The sequence below is a fragment of the Alternaria burnsii genome (assembly GCF_013036055.1).
Source record: "Alternaria burnsii strain CBS107.38 chromosome Unknown 725, whole genome shotgun sequence".
NCBI classification, from domain to species: Eukaryota; Fungi; Ascomycota; class Dothideomycetes; order Pleosporales; family Pleosporaceae; genus Alternaria; species Alternaria burnsii.
The window spans coordinates 409,043-429,571 of record NW_024066123.1 but is presented as its reverse complement, the minus strand read 5'-3'; the positions used below and the strand labels follow the sequence as shown (position 1 = coordinate 429,571).

The 20,529-nt window shown below is 51.6% G+C and overlaps 8 protein-coding genes across 8 annotated transcripts; 3 read left to right on the top strand and 5 right to left on the bottom strand.

Annotated features, from left to right (window-relative positions):
* Window positions 1-2,038: 2,038 nt before the first annotated feature.
* GT037_009760 (uncharacterized protein) lies at window positions 2,039-3,917 on the top strand (the record flags this gene model as incomplete). The annotated part of the gene is made up of 2 exons (XM_038934807.1): window positions 2,039-2,077; window positions 2,142-3,917. The coding sequence occupies 2 exons, from the start codon at window positions 2,039-2,041 to the stop codon at window positions 3,915-3,917; spliced, it is 1,815 nt and encodes a 604-aa protein (XP_038782608.1).
* Window positions 3,918-4,988: 1,071 nt separating this feature from the next.
* On the top strand, window positions 4,989-6,104 carry GT037_009759 (uncharacterized protein; the record flags this gene model as incomplete). Its single annotated transcript, XM_038934806.1, has 1 exon — window positions 4,989-6,104. One exon carries the CDS (start codon window positions 4,989-4,991, stop codon window positions 6,102-6,104), a length of 1,116 nt encoding a protein of 371 aa, XP_038782607.1.
* Window positions 6,105-6,617: 513 nt separating this feature from the next.
* Window positions 6,618-8,044, bottom strand: GT037_009758 (uncharacterized protein; the record flags this gene model as incomplete). Its single annotated transcript, XM_038934805.1, has 3 exons — window positions 6,618-7,111; window positions 7,167-7,709; window positions 7,768-8,044. 3 exons carry the CDS (start codon window positions 8,042-8,044, stop codon window positions 6,618-6,620), a joined length of 1,314 nt encoding a protein of 437 aa, XP_038782606.1.
* Window positions 8,045-8,632: 588 nt separating this feature from the next.
* On the bottom strand, window positions 8,633-10,021 carry GT037_009757 (uncharacterized protein; the record flags this gene model as incomplete). Its single annotated transcript, XM_038934804.1, has 4 exons — window positions 8,633-8,923; window positions 8,973-9,384; window positions 9,440-9,810; window positions 9,914-10,021. 4 exons carry the CDS (start codon window positions 10,019-10,021, stop codon window positions 8,633-8,635), a joined length of 1,182 nt encoding a protein of 393 aa, XP_038782605.1.
* Window positions 10,022-13,420: 3,399 nt separating this feature from the next.
* On the bottom strand, window positions 13,421-15,153 carry GT037_009756 (alpha beta-hydrolase; the record flags this gene model as incomplete). Its single annotated transcript, XM_038934803.1, has 7 exons — window positions 13,421-13,707; window positions 13,805-13,856; window positions 14,180-14,477; window positions 14,543-14,575; window positions 14,633-14,754; window positions 14,814-14,921; window positions 15,022-15,153. 7 exons carry the CDS (start codon window positions 15,151-15,153, stop codon window positions 13,421-13,423), a joined length of 1,032 nt encoding a protein of 343 aa, XP_038782604.1.
* An 882-nt stretch (window positions 15,154-16,035) lies between these two features.
* On the bottom strand, window positions 16,036-17,100 carry GT037_009755 (uncharacterized protein; the record flags this gene model as incomplete). The annotated part of the gene is made up of 3 exons (XM_038934802.1): window positions 16,036-16,500; window positions 16,552-16,620; window positions 16,675-17,100. The coding sequence occupies 3 exons, from the start codon at window positions 17,098-17,100 to the stop codon at window positions 16,036-16,038; spliced, it is 960 nt and encodes a 319-aa protein (XP_038782603.1).
* Window positions 17,101-17,441: 341 nt separating this feature from the next.
* Window positions 17,442-17,820, top strand: GT037_009754 (phf5-like protein; the record flags this gene model as incomplete). Its single annotated transcript, XM_038934801.1, has 2 exons — window positions 17,442-17,458; window positions 17,511-17,820. 2 exons carry the CDS (start codon window positions 17,442-17,444, stop codon window positions 17,818-17,820), a joined length of 327 nt encoding a protein of 108 aa, XP_038782602.1.
* Window positions 17,821-18,622: 802 nt separating this feature from the next.
* On the bottom strand, window positions 18,623-20,437 carry GT037_009753 (mfs general substrate transporter; the record flags this gene model as incomplete). The annotated part of the gene is made up of 7 exons (XM_038934800.1): window positions 18,623-18,793; window positions 18,848-19,238; window positions 19,286-19,534; window positions 19,592-19,905; window positions 19,970-20,085; window positions 20,145-20,181; window positions 20,234-20,437. The coding sequence occupies 7 exons, from the start codon at window positions 20,435-20,437 to the stop codon at window positions 18,623-18,625; spliced, it is 1,482 nt and encodes a 493-aa protein (XP_038782601.1).
* Between the last annotated feature and the right edge of the window lie 92 nt (window positions 20,438-20,529).

Genomic DNA, 20,529 nt, shown 5'->3' with positions numbered 1-20,529 from the left:
CATGCGAAAGCTATAACCATTGCCGACAAACCAACAATCCAAGCTCTTAAACTTCCTGCAGTGACTGTACTCACAAGTTAGATGTTACAAGTTGAGGCATCACGTGAAGCTACTCGTATAGTCATGATGTATGTAACGCATGGTGCTTGATGGAAGCGCCAAGATCCCTTCGATATTGCATCAAAGCTGCGTGGAACAACCATGGTCAGTGTCTCTGTTCCTCTGGTCAGCAGGACTGCTAGGCTGGTATTGCATTGCCGGTCTTCTAAAGTTCTACGGCGTCTCTCTGTTCCGAGCATTATCAATAGCTCTGGATGCGGAAGTCACGTCTGCTTTCGATACATGGATTTTGGCACTACTGAGATCATCGCGCAATCTCGCCTAGTCGAAGAACCTACAAAGAAGTCGAGCTGATTCCAATGTGAGTCATATCCTGTACGCGTGATGGAGAGTGAGCGGGGATTATCGTATGCTTGGGCATGTGGCACAAGGCACTGCATGAGCCCTGCTGCTGCTGAATTCCGTGTTCGCGCAGTGCTTATTATGTGTACAGGTGCTGCACTGAAAGTAAGGCCGTTGAATGGTGCCGTTGTAGCGTATTGGCGTTCCGGGTGGTCGGTGCAGTGGCTTGCTATCGACTTGTTTCGATCTGGCACCGTGGTTACACAATACCGTCACCGAACGAAAATAACCAGGTGGTGGATCAGCGATCTGCGCGCCTAACGAGTGACATGCCGGGAAATGCTGTGAGAGTTGGAGACCAGATGCGGATAGCTTGGGCGGTGAATATTAGCAGTTTTAGCCGGCACACTTTACCAAGAGGGGACCCGCAACTCAACCAGATAACTGACGACATGCGGTTGAAAGCTTGGTCGACTGTGCTGATAACGAAACACTGAGACGCAAAACGAATGCTTGGATGACGCATACTATGACGATGAGGGAAGCTCGGCCAGCAGCGATGGAGCGATGAAGCGACCGTTTGTCGGCCTGTCCACGAGAGCCAGTGCGCTACGGCAGCACACAATAACCCGTCGGGTTATTCCCAGGATGTCGTCGCGGAAGGTTCCCTGCCAGGGTCGAGGAAGTTTCTTCTCGCCGATGCAAAGCTTCGCCCCTGCCTTAAGGGTGCAATAACAGTGCTAGTATTGCAGCGGTGAAGGCGGCGGCAGGAGGACAGCAGCGGATGATGGGATGGGAGGGCATGTCTTAGTGTGAAACCGGCCAACAGTCGTTCGCTGGGTCGCAAAAAGGAGCGACTTCGTGTTTGATGGAATGCGTTCGTGTGTATGGACATGTGGAATGCAGTCTCTGGATCGAGGTCATGTCCGCGGCCCTTGTAGACTCTCATTCGTGGGGCCGCAGCGCCGCTTATTTTCGATAGTCTGGTTCTGCTGGGAAGGGGCACACGATCGCTGCCTCCGCCGACGACCAGGGCGGGCTGGTTGCTGCAAGGGTAAACAACGCGGGCTGTGGCTGTTGGGCGTCTCGACGAGGCGCGTGCGGGTGGGCGACGATGATTTGATTGACGACGCGCAGATTTGACCGTCGTAGAGGCTTCAGGCGTGCATCCAGCTGATTGGCTGCCTGCGCATTCTACACGGCATCGAGACTCTCCAGGGCTGGTCGTCGGCTGCATCCTGTCTAATGCTAGCTGCCACTCTGAAACTCCAACACCTCCTGGTCGGGCCGGTGCACACCACCAACGCGCATTATACCTATCGTCCTGTCCCAAACTTGTTGGCGGTTCCTGCCTGCCCTTTGGTCTCCACCGCATTTCGATGCATGCCAACCCAAGGCACGTCACCACCTTTTTGTTCCGCCAAACCGTCAAAAGTTCCCGCATGCATGCAGTAGTCGCGAGTAGCTCCGCCTAGCCATTCCTAGCCGACCATACAACATCCACCGCCGACTTCTCTCGCGCGCGCGCGCGCACCCGTTACGTCGTCGTTGCAACCGCAACACTTGTACCACGCCTCTGCAGCCATATTCCATTCCAACATAGTACTTTTGGCCTACATAGCTACCCTAATCAATCATGAAGCAGCGCAAGTTTTCTTTCAACCTGGCGCCAGTCGTATGTCCTATCTCTACTTCTTCACCTCCAACTGCATTCCCAACACTAACTCACCGCTCTGCAGAAGGTTGCCTCCAAGTCAGATCTCCTCGATAAGCCCACGCCAGAACCAACTCCCTCACAGCCCTCGTCGTCACACAAGAGACATACTTCCAAAGACAGTATATGCGATTCGTCGCCCTGGATCAACCGCCGTGTCCTCGATGAGCATACCGAACTCGAATTGCGCCTAGCATGTCGGCATATTCTGCAAAACTTCAAGCCTTCCGATCATGGCATGGAGAACACAGACCCGAAGCTCGACTTTGGAGGGCTTGGTCCCCGACGGAAGGAGAGTAAACCACAGGCTGCTGAGGTTAGTGTCCGCATGCCCACCGGCGCGCCCCCAGAGCTGTCGGCGGCATCGACGTCATTTATGATGCGAAAGCCCAGCACCAAGACCCGGACACGAGCGAAGGCGGACCAGGAGATCAGAAACAGGACATACGGAGACATGCCCGCGCGCGCGAATAGCAGTCGTAAGCGAGCTGACTTTGGATGGCTCGACGAACGGGACGCAGAGAGGGAGGAGAAGTTAAGAACATATGGCAAGACTTCCATGGACGTACCGCGCTCGGCTGTCTTCCGTAACGACTCCGATGAAGATGTTACTCTCCCCGTGGCCGTGACATCAACCTTTGCCAATGCCAAGATGTCGTCTTCAGTGCCCAACTCAGCATCTCTGCCCAACTACAGGAGTATGAACAGGCTATCCCACCATTCTGACAACCCTGCTGCAGTCGCAGACGCACAAGCCGCAGAATGGATGCGTTCAGAACTTGAGAAGAAGCGACGGGAAGAAGCCTCAGAACCTCGGGGCCGATCCAACACTTCGGTCCGACCGCCAAGTCGTGCTGCGAGCATCAAAGAAAGTGTCAGAGAATACGTCTTTCCCGGCTCCCGCAGTCGGGCCTTGAGCCGCGCGCAATCCAAGGATTCCCTTCGTCCCTCAGCCGACGATGACCAAGGTCTCACACGTAGTGACTCGAAATCAGGATGGCGTAGCTGGGGTGTTGCCCGCAAGTTGAGTTCAAGGAGCAACAGCAGACCGGGTACTTCCAAGGGACAGTCAGAAGAGGCTCAACCAAGGAAGTCAGAGTCTGGTGGCATTAACTTGACCAAAGAGCTACCACCACTACCCAGCCTAGACACTTGGAAGGATTTCCAAGAGCCTACAGAGGAGAAGGTGGCATCGCCAAAGTCGCCCATGTCTCCTACTGCTGAAACACACATTGCAAGTCTAATGCGTCCGCAAGAACAGCACCAAGAGCGTTCTCCCTCTGCTGCGAAGAAACACAGGAAGAGCGGATCTGATATGCAGGCCATGCATGCCAACGATGCCTTCCCTGTGCGGAAGTCGTCCCGTAAACAGGAAACCAAAGCTATCCCCCAGCACGTACGAACACAGCCAGGGAGTCCGACAAATGCCGGGCATACAATGACTGGCTGGTCTTCCACTAGCAACCTCGACCAGCGTCTCGAACCGGGCTCCAGCAACCATACCCGCCAAAGGAGTGGAGACAGTGGCTCTGCCTCGAACGGCAATAGGAGTGCCGACGCGTCCACTTTCTCGCGCAAGATGAGCGTAGACACATCATCCGCGCAGAAAACCATTTCGAACGAGCCCAAGACTCCAGGCCGAGAAGAGCAAAAATCGAAGTTGAAGAAGATTTTCAGTGGCTGGATGCATAAAAAGGACAAGAAAGAGGACTGGATGCATAAGATGGAGAAGGAAGGTGTCAAAGAAGGCGTTTTGGTGCAAGAAGGCAGCACAAGCGCGTCGCCTGTGGTGCGATACTAAAGTCTCTTATTCGTCGCTTTCGTGATGGCGTTTTCCATCTTGGGATACTTGTTTATGCCGAATTGGGACATTTCTGTATACATGTAATGACTCTCATACGTAATGTGTAACGACGCAACGTTACTTTTCGTTTTTCTTCTTTCTTGGGCTTCTGGGAAGCTCTGCATTGGACTTCATGGTCATGAAAAGGATGCATCTTTTTCTTCTGGTATTTGGTAGGTTCGGATTGGGGTAATGGGACAGGTTTGGTCTTTCTTCCTGCATAAATTATATGTTAATCGTGCGTCAATGCTCCGCGACTCCTAGTTCCTTATCTCCCTACATGCATACGTGTTCTGGCGTTGCCGTACTTCCCATCGTACGCTGGCGCACGTGAATGCACGCCCTGAGAAGTCACGTCAAGCCAGTAGCTCTTGCCTCAATTATGATTTCGCTTGTCATATATGCGCTAGGCACCTACTTCTACTCTTGTTCACAAAACGTTCATTCACTGTCGATATAGGTCTGTAGCTAGATATGAATGCACAAAGGCGATGACTGACTGCGTCTTAGCTACTATCTTACCTTTACCTAGACGTCCCCACCTTTTCCACGTCACCTCAAGCAGCAATATGCGAAAAATTTGGGTGATAGCTATGGCAACGCTTTACACTTAGTCATCACTGTGCCCGTCAGTCCACAGCAATTTCGTACCACCACAGATACGAAAACGATTGTACGTGCACAAGATACCCATGAACTTCCTGACTGTCTTCTGAATCATCAACTTTACGTGGTACAAGAAGTCAGCAGCTGCAGTCCAGTTGCAATCAACGCCCAATAATCATGTGCAACGTCATCCATCTCTACTATAGATGTCAGCATACGCTACGCCTACGGAGATCGCGTTGCAAAGGTACGAAACACAAGATAACCCGGACGAGTATAAAAGCTGCGTGCACGGCGGAATCGTTCCTCACTGTGTATGCTCGAACTGAATGCAATACCTGTGAGCACGCGAGCTGGGAGAGCAACTGGACATGCAAATTAGAGCGAGCAAGAAAATTTCTATCTAAGCTGATTGAAAGGCGGATGCTAGGGACGCCGGAGGTTTCTGCTCTGGTTAAGGAGCTCGAAGACCAATACTACATGGCTTCATGGGGTGCACGCAACATCTCACACGCTTTCAAGAAGAGTGTGGCGCGGGTCAGCGTTAGCGACTATAGGACAGTATGCTCGCCGTTGAAACAAGAAGTACAGCCGGAAGATGTCGTTGACTTGAAAGAGAAGGACTGGGCTGAGATGGACGATCATGATTATGATGGCGATTACATTGCGAGCACCGATCCGATCCACCCAGTCAGTACCGATTATTCACACCCACTCGACGACGATGACGGGAGTTGGATCTTTAACCATTTCTCGAGCGAAGAACTGGAGGCTTCAAACGATGAGGGGGTTGTGCCTGACTTTGATCAGACTGGATGGAGTTGGAATAACGACAACAGCGAGAACTCGATTCCGATTTTGAGATCTCAAGAGGAGAACCATACGCTAAAGATTGACAAGGAGGACCTCACTGCGTGGGGGCCTGGAGCGGAGGCCCCTCACATGTCCGTAGACATCAGTATGAACGGCTTGATCATGAGAGAGAAGCTCGAAAAAGAGCAGATTGAACTCACCATTGAAGCATTCTGGACAGTGGTCAACGATTCTACAATTAACACGGATCATCAGCCCCAAAAAACCATGGAAGACTTAAGTATACTGCTCTGTGACCTCGATATCACCACAAGAGCATCAAATTCACCCTCCTCGCCATCCACACCGACTGAATTGCCGTCACAGTGGGTTGACGGTTCGTCGGAGATACATACACTCACGACAATTCCAGCCTCTTCTCCATCTCCACCCACAAAACTGTCAAGTTTCAACTCAACAAGAACAGCCTACAATAGACAGCGCAAGTTGCTCGAACAGCGACTACAAGAAGATGCTGACAAAACAAAGTACTACAGTGACTTACTTCTAATCTCACGATGGGAAGCACGAGCATTCGAAGGACCAGAAGGCAGATTCATTCCTGATCCGCCGATGGTTAGCGTACATGAGGACAGCAAACGGGCAATTCCAGGAAGAAATGGACAACCAAAGCGTGCAGACGATGGGTGTTTCGAGTTTCAAGAATTCCATGTGCTAAGTTCATGAGGCTTTAAGAAGTCATAGAAACAAAGGTATCGAAGTACCCTTTTTCATTACTCGTGTACCGGCTATGATGTCATGACATGACCTTCCATTCCCATGTGTCTATTGAACCATCCATGCGCCAAATGCTATGCAGAAATCTCATCGCTGAACTCGACGAATCAGACCCCGTAAAGCTTGGAAAGCAATTCTCAGTGCTTGCAGCATTACTCTCCCTAACCAGCGCACAGCTCTATAAGTCCCCCAGCCTGTCCAGTAGCCAAACCCTACTGCGAAAAGACCCAGTATAAGCGGGCTCATAAAGAACAAGAGGAGATAGGCTGGCCCCATGCTAAGAATTGCTAGAACGAAATGCCACCACCTCTCTACATAAATCATATCAAGATCTTCTGGATCGAATAGCGCATCAGGATGACGACCATCTGCAAGGCATACGATCCCTCGTTTTGCTGGTCTAGAGCGTCATCAGCAACGCAGTCTCGTCATGTGCGAAGAGCGTAGATGAATTGATAGGGATCACCACCTGTCGCCACCAGATCCCTCGCCCATAACAGTATTGAAGAAGTTGCCCTCGCCACCACCGTAGTTGCGTCCTGGATTATAGCCACCATAGTCGGCCATGCCACCGTGCATCATTTTCTTTCCCTGATTCTTGCCATGTTCAACGATAGAGCTCTTTCGGCCAAGGTCCTTGGCCAGGGAAACGGAGTTTGTGATGGATGCTAGTAGGTTGACTAGCTGCACGTCGGAAGCTTCTTGTTGGGACTCGAGTGTGAAAGCGGCAGAGTCTGGTGGGCCCAGGATATTGAGGCGAGCGAGCATGGCGGATACACTGCGAAGGATTGAGTGATCTAGAGGTAGGGGGTGTTGCGCGTCGGGTGTAGGGTCGACCGGCAGTGATGGGTCGGAGAGGTACGACGTTGGAAGGGAGTCGAGGTACGCGCGGAGAAGCATTATTCGCCGACTGAGCATGCGAATAGCATTCATTTTGGCTGTGAGTGAAGAGAGAACTATGCAAATGTCAGTATACCGGCACTAGATCAAGATCGAACTGCTTGGTCCTACCCTCGTCGTCGTCTGGGGTCAAGATGACAGACTCGTCGATAGGAGCGTCGGTCTCCTTCTCTTTTTCCTTCTCCTTTTGCTTTCCCTGTGTGTTCCGCTTGCCGGTGCCCTCGTCGGTCTTGGAAGACTCGGACTTTGCGCCCGCTACATCTGCTGTGCCTTCTACTGCAGTAGCGTTGCCACCACCGCGGGCAACGAAGTCGACAGATATCATCTCCGCCTCACCGGTCTCGATCGAGTATACTAGCTCCCTAAACTTGGTCGACTTAGCCTGTACAGCGCCGTCGATGTCCATAGCTTTGTCGTTTGGCTCGCTCGACACATTGACGGAGATGGACTCGTAGACAGTGAGGGGCAGCTTTCCAGCGGCAGTTTCTTCGGAGTATGCGTTTTCGGGGTGGAACAAAACGAGCAGCGGAGATTCGGTGTAGATTTCTGATATGCGCGAGTGGATAGGAAGGATGTGGGGTTCTGGGCCGGAGGCGGGACCGAGAGTGAACCAGCCGACGATATCTAATTGGGGTTCTTTGTGTACGTCCTTGACTGTGTATTCGTAAGCCTCATTCAGCCATAAATGCAGAAAATGGAGACTAAAGCTTACAGTCCTCAATACGCTTGCTAAACCACTCGTCATCAAGCACCGTCTCGCCATCCTGGTTCGACTGGAGTCTTGCTTGGAAAGCAACCTCCATGGTGATGTTCTGGCCATCTTGTGCACCCAATATAGCTCCGACCACTGGTCCTGTCTGCTGTCGTAGTGTGTGTCGTGTGACACAATCTGTTATTGTGAGGAGTACTAGCGGATGGAGTTGTACTGTCGGACTTGCGTCAGAGGCGCGAGTCGTTGAAACGAGTGGGTTCCCTGATGACTCTGCCATGTCTGCTCGAGTATGGTTTGTCGTCTCCCTATTTGAGTTTCGCGGTAGTCGAGGAGGTGGGTGAGAGCCTTTGGGGAAGGTGGAATTGCAATTGCGATGATATGGTCTTGGTGGGGAGCTTGCCTAGGCTGCAGCTGCCACAATTCGTGGGGTTGTGCCAAGGCGCTTACCACTCTGCGCTAGCTCAACGCGACTGCAGCGCGACGCGATTCCTAGAAGATTGGCGGCTGTTCTGCTTACACTACTTCACTCATCACGAGATTCCACTAACAGACAATAAAAAAAAAGCGTGTAATCTTCGTCTGAGGGTGATCATAGCATTAAAATCTACAGTCTGGGCTGACCTCCAGATCTTTGCATTAATCGCCAACACTAGCTGATTACTCCAGCACAACCAACTCCAAAGCACAAATAACCCAAAAGCGAATGGTATCTCTGTCTTGATCCAGAATCCGAGAGCTGCCCTTAAAACGCCTGACCGGGATCGATGTTTTCCAGTCCATCTTCTAAGTCGTTTCTATCATGTCGTTATACATACCCGAAAAAGCGAATGCACATGTTTTCAGTCATTCGTAGACCAAGATTTTCCTACATCTCAACAAGAACTTTGAGGACAAGCTTGCCATCCTTGTCGACTGTCTTGCCTGCGAGCTCGAAGGCTTCCTTTGTCGATGCCAATCCATGATACCTGTGAGTGATCATATTGTCGAGACTTGGAAGTACACCAGCAGATAAGATCTTTATGCCGGTTGGGTAGGTGTTGGCGTAGCGGAAGATTCCCAGGATGTCGACTTCCTTTAGATGAGATGCCGACATGGGCAGTGTTTGGATCGGCGTGCCCATTCCAACCATGATGAGCTTGCCACCAGGCCTTGTCGCCTGCAGGAGGTTAGTTCCACGCTCATATACCGCTTCGAAAGATACTTACGTATAACCCAGCCTGCATACAGATCTCCTTTCCAGTGCAGTCAAATGTAACGTCAGCACCTTCGAAATCGATCTCATTCTGCGAAGCAATCTGCATGACATCCGCAGCCAACTCCTTAGCTACCGCGAACTTTTCGGCAGTCTCAGTCGCATTGTGTGGGGTCACAATGTAACCTTTGTGCGCGAAGCCGTTTGCCAAGGCATAGTTTATACGTCCATAATCAATGTCTGCGATGACGACGGTTGTGGCGCCAGACACCTTGGCCATCGCAGCTGTAAGAAGACCGACTGTGCCTGCACCAAAAACAATGGCCGTGTCACCCTGCTCGATTTGGGCTCTTCTTGTTGCATGTATAGCAACAGAAAGAGGCTCCAAAAGCGCAGCCGATTCCATGGACACATGGGCAGGTAGTCTGAATAGAGTTGTCAGCTAAGATTCGGGTTTCGGGTCGATCATGCACGACATACTTGTGGCACCATTTTGCAGGATGGTTGATGCGTTCCTGAAGCGTTCCTTGGAAGTGAGGTACCGATTTGGCGCTACTCCGGAACCTCATCTTCGGGCACAGATTATAGCGTCCGCGCTGGCATGACCTGCAGTTGTCGCACGGCACGCCTACCTCCAGAGCAACGCGGTCGCCAATCTGGTAACCGGTGACACTCTGGCCTATGGCGACCACAATTCCGGCAGACTCATGGCCCAAGGATAGCGGCTCACAAGCCTGCAGGTCCCCGTTGCAGAACTTGCTGTAGTAGGAACAATCGCTCCCGCACAACCCAGTAGCCTTGATAGCGATCTGGAGTTCATTGGCGGCAGGGTCAGTAATGGTTCGAGTTTCCTGTTTGGATTCGTTAGCTTCAGATCTAAGGTGTTCGATATACACCAAAACCCCCACGAACAGTGGGTAGACGTGGGATGTGTAACAGAAGAGGAAGGCATACCAGCCGCAAATCCCTTGGCCCGTGTAGGACCGAAGCTACTACAGTCGATGACTTAGAGTAGTGCCTCGCTGGGATTGGATAGATATCTGCGAGAGCTGAGGGAGCCATTACGAGAAAGATTTGAAAGTATGGGGGATGGTGGCAATGGAGCGGGAAAAAGTGAGGGAGAGATAGCTAGCAGAAGAGCACCCCACGGGAACGTGGAGGCTGATATACTTGTTGAGAAGGCCCATTTCGATCAACGGTGGCCTGGGACAAGCTGGGCTTGCCTGAGGTTGGTGCAATCGGCAAGATAATGGTATCGCATGAGAGAGACTTCAAGGTTCCACGTCATTTGCTAGGCGTATCATACTGGCGGGACGAGCATGGATAGGGATGCGCGACCAGAGCTACTTGGTATGGTAGGCATCGCGTAGTCTTTTCTTTATCCCGTTACTCTGAGTGTATGTATGAGGCTAGATCTTCTTGTGGATACACAACCGGGAAGGCTTGCAATTTGCCCAGCGAACTAGCTGGTAGAAACTCAAGCATCCTCAGTCTCGTTTTGCCGGATCAATACCATGTAGCTCCGGGACGTGCACTCACAGGATGCGATATAGGAGCAACGGTCATGATGCGGCGTCTGTGGTGGCCACGTCTCGTCTTGTGTAGTGGCCGTCTATCAAAAACCCGGCGCCGTCGTGAAACAGCGATAAGGCAGTCTGCGCGGTTGTGGAGCCCGCTTCCAAAGGTTGTATTGGAATTTGCTGCACCGAACCTGTCGGTTGTAGTGGCCCTGCAGAGTCATGGATCCCTGGATTCGACGCGCGAAACATCAGCCTGATATGCAGGCTGTCCTGTCTCGGCGTTAGCACGTCTTTACCGCTAAGCCAAAGCTCAAACCATAAGTCGTCCACAACCCCCGGTGCACTCTCAATCTTGGACCCTCTAGGCCTGCATGCCGACGGGAAAATTCGACCGCTGACTGGCTAGCGTACTTGGGTGATTTTCCAGAAGACTTCCGGAAGTCACTTTTGCAATATAAATTCCCGGATATATTGCCCATGTGCGAACGGCTCACGCTCAACGGCGCGCCTTCAGACTGGACTACTCTGGGGATCATGGTGTCAGTCCCGTAGTGCGGCCCCTTAGCGGGATCCTTCTGGGGCAACAGTGGTGGGTGTGGTAAGAGGCCCGTTGGCTGAATGTCGGTTGGAGGTCAGACATGGGTCGTGGTTTGGCTCCCGAGGAGCAGCCCATTGACGAAATTCGTCCTACGCAGAACCAAACTGTCGGGACAGGAAAGTACAAGGGCCTCTTATCGGAGCGACCTCAACGCCAACTGCACGAACGACTGGCCCAAGGCATAGCTAACAGTCAACAGCTGCACCTCCGACCGAGGTGTGGCCACCAAAAGACCATCGAGATTGACATGTGCTATTGTCTGCATGACCATGGCGAAGAAACACCGGTAGCGTGCTGCAATGCCGTCTCAGATCTACGACCTTGACCGAAAAATGAGGTCGAGCACTTGTCATGAAGGATTGGCAGGAGCAACGGTGATCGCGGGTACATGGCAGACCCAGCAATTGACAAGGATGCGGCCACGAGCAAGATGAGATGTCGTTGGTAAGCCGTCCCACAAGAAGGCCTCGGGAGTGTACGTATCTCTCCGACCGACCAACCTGGTCTATTACTCGACAACAACCATCTGGCACGCAGCCGAGCACAATGCTGCAGCGGGACGGCAAAAGAGACGTTGTGGACCAGTCGTCCTTTGTCCATCAACGTTGCATGGCAGAGCACCATGGTGGATCAGACCGTGACCCAGCAATGTTGAGATTAACTTCTTTGCGGGCCCGCATTCGCTACGACTGGACTAACGAACATACCTAATGTGCCTGTCTAGCCAGTCCGCTTCTTGCTCCGGCGTAACAAGCTACGGGATGTAATCGAATAACAGACTTACCGATAAGCAACTCCTCACTTACATTACACATGCCGCCTCTCTCGACGGACTACCTGGCTATATTCAGCGCTGTTATAGACTCCGTCAATGAACGTACAAGAACGCCGGGATCATGCATCATCAAGCGACCGACTCCACGACCCTCATGCATGGGCCTCTAGAAGCGGTAAGCGGTGAGGAAGGTTCATCATACCCAGTTTGAATGCACTCCGCACCGTTTACCAACTTGCGCACGTTTTCGCGATTTACGTTGAATATATCTCAGGCGCTTGCATCTCGGTGATGCAGCGGTGAGGGATTTCACATTAGTCGCTTCCCGAAAGCTGGTCAGCGCCACACGGCATATCCAACCACCACCATCCTGGACACTTTGAGTACGTACTCCTTAGCAGAGGCGGTCTGCCGGATGTAAAGGCACCGCATCCCCTATCGTAGTATCCCGACCAGAAGAAGCTGCAGAGTCTTCGGAGGCACCTCTCCGCATCAGCTTTGTTCCGCAGAAAGCGTGGCATCTCGCTACCTACTCACAACCACGAAGCCGCCACAGGGCTTAATGCTGCTACCTTACTGGCTGTATCTGACAGCGGGGTACCAGTGCCTTGGAATCGCGCACGGACAGAGGGACCTGCATCCGACATATCTCCAGATTGTTTTTACCAGAAAAGCTGGAAGTATCGTCACAATCTTCTCGACCTGGTCTTCGCATGGAAGAATATCAAGGAGCGCTAATCCGTCTGCTATGATTAAGACGGGACAAGATCCAGAACACACAACCCGGTGCCAAATTCCAAGACGGCGTATCTGCTACTTTTGCCGGTACTTTTGTGGTTAGAACCTCCGGAGATACCGAGATACCACCTGCATCACACGCTTCACTTTCAAGCCAAAGGTACCTGACATCTGCTCTCGATCGTAAGCGAAGCGAAAAATACTGTGGAAGGAAGCGCCCAAATGATAACTCCAGCAGGTGGTGTGCTGATGGGCCCACAGGTATGAGGCCGGCGATGCAGATCTAGTATCCACACACCATCCCTCCTCGAACCCTCAGAATAGATGATGAGTGTCGGCATAAGGTCATGTTTCAACAAAATAACGTTATCGGTGCGCTGACGCATACATGCGTTTGCCGTCGTCGAAGTGCCGTTTTTGGCAGCCGTCGAGCGAACCGCTATCTTGGTTACAGTAGTAAGCACTTAGCAATTCATCGGTGCAAAGGATCTCGCTAGCGCAAGACATTACCGATATCGCTGTGTAGCCAAGGGGTTGCGAAGCACATTTCAGGCCATTACGGATAGAGCCGCAATCTCCATGCTTTCCTGGCCTTACCCCGGTAGGTACAAAGCGATCTGCCGTCCTCGATCAACGGGCATGAAAGAGTAATCAGGTATACGTATACGAAAGCGATTGAACATAGACACACCGCCCACTAGACAACATGCTGTAATTTTAGTTGCTCGCGGCGCCGACGTACGCATCCACACTACATACACTACGTTTAACTCGACCGCTAAGGGACTGTCCATCCCATCGCACATTTCCGCTTCATCCTGAATCCAATCCTACAAAGCACTCTCTCGCTTCTTCTTCGCCACCAACCCCTGTCCCTCAAACCATTGGCGGATAATCGTATTGCACTCCTCGGGCTTCTGGGTCAACGCCCAGTGGGCCGCCTTTACCTCTCCTCGTGTCAGCTTGGGGATGAAGTTTTCCATGCTCTTTGACATTTCTGGTTTGAGAACGCCATCGTGCGTGGCTTGAATGAAGAGGACGGGTTGGACGATTTGCTTGTGGGAGAGGAGGGCTTGGTCTTCTTCCCAGTTTGTGCGGCGTTGACGGTACCAGTTCACTGGGATAGAGAGTTAGTGGATAGAACAACGGTTATATGTGTACACACGCTAATGTGCGGATGAATAGTGGGTAAGTAAGGGAGAAGGAGTGCTCACAAGTGGGGTGTATGCCGTGGTTCAAGTACTGCTTGACGTAGTAGTCTAGGTACTGATTCGCTGTTAGCACACCATCGCTTGCTGAGAATAGGTCTCAAGCTGTCTTTCTGAAACAGTGCACTGCTGTCATGCGACCTCAACGTGGCCTACACACGAGATGGTGTGTTCATGTCGAGGCAAGCCGATCATCTGGAACGCTTTCCCGTCTTTCCTGCACGACACAACGGAGGTGATAATGCACAAGTCCAGAAATCCGACCATATCATAGTGCACTTTTGAAATGCGGTATCGTAGTCGCTTATCATATAACCCCACTCTTTTCATTCCTCGATCTCGCGCTCGACACGTGTTGCAACATGAAAGATCATCACGTACCTTTCCATTCAAAACCTTGCTTTCCCCAATTGAGGGCAGATTTTCTCCCAGCACGCCCTTCTCAGGATCAAAGGCGATCTCACCTTTCGGCCCCTTAGCACCATACATACCCTTCAAAAACTGCCTGATCGACTGCTCATCTTTGACAATCTTTTCCACCTCACCTGAAGCGAGGTGAATTTGGTAAGCAAATTGGGGCAAGGGACCATTGGCGAGATCTTCAGTGGACATGTACTTGTCATGAGGAGCAGTATATGGTGTACAGACCGAAAAGACATGTGAGACAAGGTCAGGGTACCTACGAAAGGGGTGAGTCGCTGCTGTGTATGGGTGATCACAGCCATTAAGACTCTAGAAACATACCACTGAGCTGCCCGCCAGACGACAAAACCTCCCCTAGGTAAAGTGTTAGTCGACGAGCCTTTTATTTGAATCACGCAAGCGATGGCTTACCAGTCGTGGCCACCGAGAATGATCTTCGGCGCGCCGACCTCTTTCGCCAATGCAGCAATGTCATCTGATGCTCTCTTAAGTCCATAGAGCTTGATGGAGTTTGGCGGGACTTTCGGAGCGTCCTAAAAATTCCCATGTTAAGCGTTCTTCTGGGGCAGCATGAGTTGTGGGCCTTTCTTACTGTCTCGCCATATCCCATCATGTCCGGCGCAACGACCCGCATTCCCATATCGACTAGGAGTGGGATCTGATACCTCCATCCTATTGATAGGTCGGGCCAACCATGGATCTACCAAGGCAGTCAGTATCTCTAGATGTCCAATGCTCGCTAATATGACAAGATCCGGAATATGCCGCCAAAGCATGACAAGGTACCCAACAAGACTTACCAAAAACACAGTGTGCTGGTAGTCGCCAGAACGAGGTACTGCATAGAGGTAATGATATTTCTGCCCGTTGAGTGTCGCATATCTGTGCTCGACACGAGGGTCTGACACGGGGTCAATTGGTTGGACGGACATGACGTGACGTGTATGAAACTCAGGGTAAAAGAAGAATATATTGCGGCGAGGGTGTGGGAGAAGCTTGGGGTGTATAACAGTAGTAGTAAGGTCACTCTTGTGTGATGATGGCGGTGAGTAAGCGAGTCGGTTTCAGCGATGAAGTTGTAGATTCATGATGGGCTGTTAGATGCGTGCATGCCGAGGTACACTGAAACTGTGGGGTATGTAGTCATTCCGACCCTGACATCACTGTCCTGTTCTTCTTTGTTGCTTGCCCAGCACGTCACTTTCGCATTTGATGCGCAATGTCAAGCATTCTGTAGAGCGTTGGAGATGATGTTGGCTATAGTGTTACTATTATGATCGGAAGTGGGCGATAGTGGTGTAGCGCCCCACTCACCATGGGGTCCAACTATATGATCCCAAGTTCTAGGTAAATACGTGCATCGGATAACCAGAGTGAGGCGAGCACAGCCGTAACCGAGTGCCGTACGTTGTTGTTTTCCAGCGTCCGTGCCGGAACGGTGAGCGCAAACGATCGTACTTGCCTCAAGATTTCGAAAGAATACTGTGCGACCCTCAGCGCATGCGACAACCTACATCCTGCAAATAGACTCAATGAATGATGTATCGTTTGTATTAGGACAGAGCTCGTAGAGCACAAATGGCCGGGCATTGATTAACTTGCGAAGCACGTTTGCTATCGCTACTAGGGCTTTCGTGATGCTACGGTCGGATATTCAAGAATGAAGGGCCAGACTTTGCGAGTTGAGGCGATCGGATGGCAAAGAGGCGATCGGTCCAAGGGCAGCATTGTAAAGGGTATCAATGAAGGCCTGCCAACAGCGATCTATCGGCCCGGCCACGGGCATAGGCAGAAGCAAAGGATTCCTGGCGATCTCAATAGATGACAGTATCCTCGGCGGCTTCTTCGACGACATCCTCTCCGTTCTCATCGTCGTCTTCCTTGATGGTTGGGTCAGCGACAGTTCCATGAGTTGCAACATTGCTGGTCTGCATATCCTCAGTGGCGCGCTCGGCTTTCCCATCAGCATCAGCGGTATCGAAAGGATGATCTTTGATGTCCAGGTCCTTGTCCAGATCCTTGGGGGAAGTGGCGCTACCATTAGTCCCGCCATTGGCTGTGGTTGTTTCTGGAGGTGCATCTGCATGATGGTTCTTACCAGTTTCCGAACCCTCTGCATCACCAATCCTTCCGTCGGAAGTATCCCGCCTCCGCAGATTATCCGGCTGCTGTCGTGCCTCGAACTCCTCTACCTCGCGTTTGATGGTCTCTTTGGCTTCGGTTATTTGATCGCGTATACGGTCTTCTTCGTCGGGACTAGTCTCCCAGGGTTTGTAAAACTTTGGGCAAAGTCAGCTGTGACGGACGCGAGTTGATAGCAGAACACGTACGAGGTGTGGCTCGGCCTTTGTCTGGAGGAAGTGCGCCATGGCGAGTAGATTTTCATGACGGATGCGCATCTGTGGATAGTTAGCGCTCGGCCAAACCCCCGTACGCAGATTGGCAAGCCGTACCGACTGCTTCTCGAAATGCTTCTGCTCCTTCCATCGTTGCTCTTTGCGCCTGGCTGTTCGCTCTGCCTTCCTCTGTTCGCTCTCTTGGTCGTCCTGTTTGCGCTGAGCTAGTTGACGCTTCTCGATCTCGGCACGACGTTTCTGCGCTGTAGTAGTAGTGTTCTGTGAGAGTGCACCCAAAGCGGCGCCAAACAATCTGCGCTCTCGTCCCCTCTCGCGTCGCACTGGAGCGGGCTTGGGGTCCTTGGAGTCCTTGGTAATAGAGTCACGTCTGTCTCCAGTTGTAGTGTCATCGTCGAGTCGCGGTCGCTTTGCGGTGTCTTCTGATAGTGATTCCTGGCGTCTTTTGTGGCCGTTCACAGGGGGCGAGGCTGGCTGTAGTAGGTCATCCGGAAGGACTACAGCTGATGCAATGGGCCCGTCCATGGCAGTACCGCGTGCAGCCTATGACTGTTTTTGGTTCTTTCTACGGTGCTTTTGGCAGAAACGAGAAATCACGTGTGGTTGTTTGCTGGCGTTGTTTGTAATGCAAGGAAACTTGGTGACGCGATGGAAGCTTCGCGCACGGATCACGGGTTCAGCGGACCCCCGAAGCTCCTAGGTCAAGTCACGACTGTCTTTCTTCTGCATACGAATCTAAAGCCCCGAATCCACGCGCCACCACAAACACCACCACCGCTCCCAGACCTACACAAGACACACACTTTTGCCCAAATCGCTTCAATACGGCCTGTCGGTCCTCTGTGCCACATCTATAATTCCGCGCCATGTCTCGCCATCATCCGTAGGTACTTCCACCCAACACAAATACGCGCCTACACTGACATCCAACGCAGCGATCTCGTAATGTGCCGCAAGCAATCCGGCATCTCCATCGGCCGCCTCTGCGACAAGTGCGACGGCAAATGCCCCGTATGCGACTCCTACGTGCGCCCGACCACCCTCGCCCGCATTTGCGACGAGTGCTCCTTCGGCAACTACCAGAACAAATGCGTCGTCTGCGGTGGCGAAGGCATCTCTGACGCCTTTTACTGCTTCGAGTGCACGCGCCTGGAGAAGGACCGCGATGGGTGCCCGAAGATTATAAATCTGGGTAGTAGTAGGACGGATCTGTTTTACCAGAAAAAGAATTTCAGGAATCACTAATGACATAGCTTGGGCAGCTGGTTTTGGTGCAGTCGCGCAGGTTATGTGTCATTGAAGAATACACGAGAATAGGTCAAGCTCGAATATACGGGAAGAAGAAATCGCACGGAATAGCATAAAAAGGGAGCATGGAGTTTGGGCGTCGCGGCAGCAATCTTCAGAGCCGCGATGGGAGTAAAAGCTTGGATTACGGCGTTCTAAGATACCTCAACCATCTATCAATGGTAGTCATGCCACTCTCTCTACGTAGAAGCATTACTGACAAGTCTGCAAGATAGATATGTTATCTTTATTCTAAACCATACTGCCTTGGTATGCCTGTTCACACAAGCGGCTTTGGCTGCACAAAGCAGTCTGCCATGCGCCTATTTAACTACATAGTTTGAGGCTACCTAGTCGTTATTTCGCTGTTGGTCTCACCTTACCGATCACTACTCATACTTGTTCTTCCGCTCGTTCGACGCTGGTACCAAAAAAGACACCCCAAGGTTCGTCCAAGCAAAAAGACAAAAACATACAACAGCGGGGATTCGCTAGTGGTCACCCACCTAACTACTAATCCGCCGGTACACTGCTTGTATATGGCTGAGCGGACGGGAAGCCTAATTTTCAGTGTCCTATGGTCGTATGTATCATTCTGACCAAATTCAAATGATATATCGTTGGTTTGGCATGACCATGTCCACAAGGTAGAAGATGTAATTACATCAATCACCATCGGGCCTAAGCTGCCTACCAAATACGCATGTATAAGACCGAGTATGCAGAACGTCCATGTATCTTAGTATCTCCATCTACCTGATTAATAAGCGTAGAACATCGTAGTCTCGGAGTTGGAGCTCTTGATCCTTCGATTCTCCCGGATCAGCCACCACCGCATGAGCCACGCGCCAGCCGCGCACATCAGCGCCATACCGGCACTCATGGACAACGGAAATACGAACCGCGGCTCCGAAGACTCTGGCCAGATGTACTATTCGACGTCAGTCACTTCATCCAGAACAAGCGACCGATTTGCAAAACTTACAGGAGTCCAGATCAAGCTGAGGGTAGCCGCGACGTTGGCAATAGCCAGAGCAGCAGACTTCTTCTCCCTTGTCTGCCCACATGTTGAAGATACCCACCCAAGGATAATACTGTTGACGCCATACGTGCCGATTGTGAAGACGCACATGGCAAAATATCTTGCGCCTACGTTCATAGTCGCACAGCCGAGCACGAACCCAAAGATAGCCACGCCTTTAGCGATAGTGATATGCCAAGTGCGCTCGTTATAATGGCCGGATGATATCGCCCATGCGATGGAGAATGCACCTGCTATCAGGTATGGTGGGCATGTCAACACAAGTGTGACTTCCTGCGAGAAGCCTAGCGTATTGACAATCGTCGGCATAAAGTTTTTGAAGCCGTTAGTCGCGCTACAAGTTGTCAGAGACGGTAGATTATCGGGGTCGTTGGAACTTACATGTGTAGGTGTTGCATGTAGACGAATACCCACACTTTGGGGTCACGGATAGCTTCCTTGAGACCGGCAAGCATGGAGATATCGGCAGAGTGGCCAACAGTATCTCTTGCGACCCGAGCGTGCGCAAGTTGGCGTTCTTCGGGGTTAAGCCACCATGTAGTTAGAGGCTCGTCGGGGAGGACAAAGCAGGCTGCTACGGCGATGACAAAGGTGGCGGCACCTTGAATTATAAACAGCCAACGCCATCCGCTATATCGACGAGGATTAGTGTATATCTTGTGCTCGCTGCGTACAAAAGGGCCATACCTGATACCATGGACATTATCGAGTTTGAAGACGCCAAGGGCAATGAGTCCGGCAAAGGACGACGCGAGTATGTTGCCAGAATAGAGAATGCTGATGCGTGTCGCAATCTCCTTCCTCGTGTAAAAGATGCTCAGGAGGTAGAGCGCTCCTGGGTAGTAGGGCGCCTCGACTACACCCAAGAAAAAGCGCACAAGTACAATACCTGTGTAATTATGCACGACGGCAGTGAGCCCGCTTACGACTGCCCAGCCCATCATGCAGATACCCATGTACCACGAAGGTTTGACCCGAGTGATGATCATATTACTGGGGATCTGTGGGTGTAGAGGTACGAAGTTAGTGGATCATTCACATGGTTCTCGTGTAGTCACAACTTACCTGTCCGAGGATGTATCCAACAAAAAGGATAGAGATAGCAGTGCTGTATTGTGAACTAGTGAGTCCAAGGTCCTTTTGGAAGCCATTCAGACGAGCGAGAGTGATGGCGTTGCGATCTAGGTATCCATTCAGCATGAGGTCTCCTGATGACAGCTTCATGGTATCAAATTCTTACCCAGGTAGTTGAGCCAGTACATGAGCCAGAGCATGGGCTGAAGTAGATTGTTAGTGGATTTTTGAAAGGCATGCAGATGGCTAACTCACCATGATCCAGATGTCTAATTTCCTGACAAGCTTCTTCTCTTCAGGGCTCGTCTTAGCCGCAGCTCCAGAGTAGTCGACTTTAGGTTGAACCTTCTCCTCATATTCCGTGTGCTGGCTCTGGTATTTCTCATCGATAGGGTCCATGGTGTGAGCTGGCAATGGAGATCCTACACCCTGGACTGGCTCGGGTTGCGGTACCGACATAATGCTGTTCACGGGAGGTTTCGCAATGAGGGGAGGAGAACAGAAGGTCAGGATGAAAAGCCCTGTCGACGGCGCAATGGTTTATATCGGAC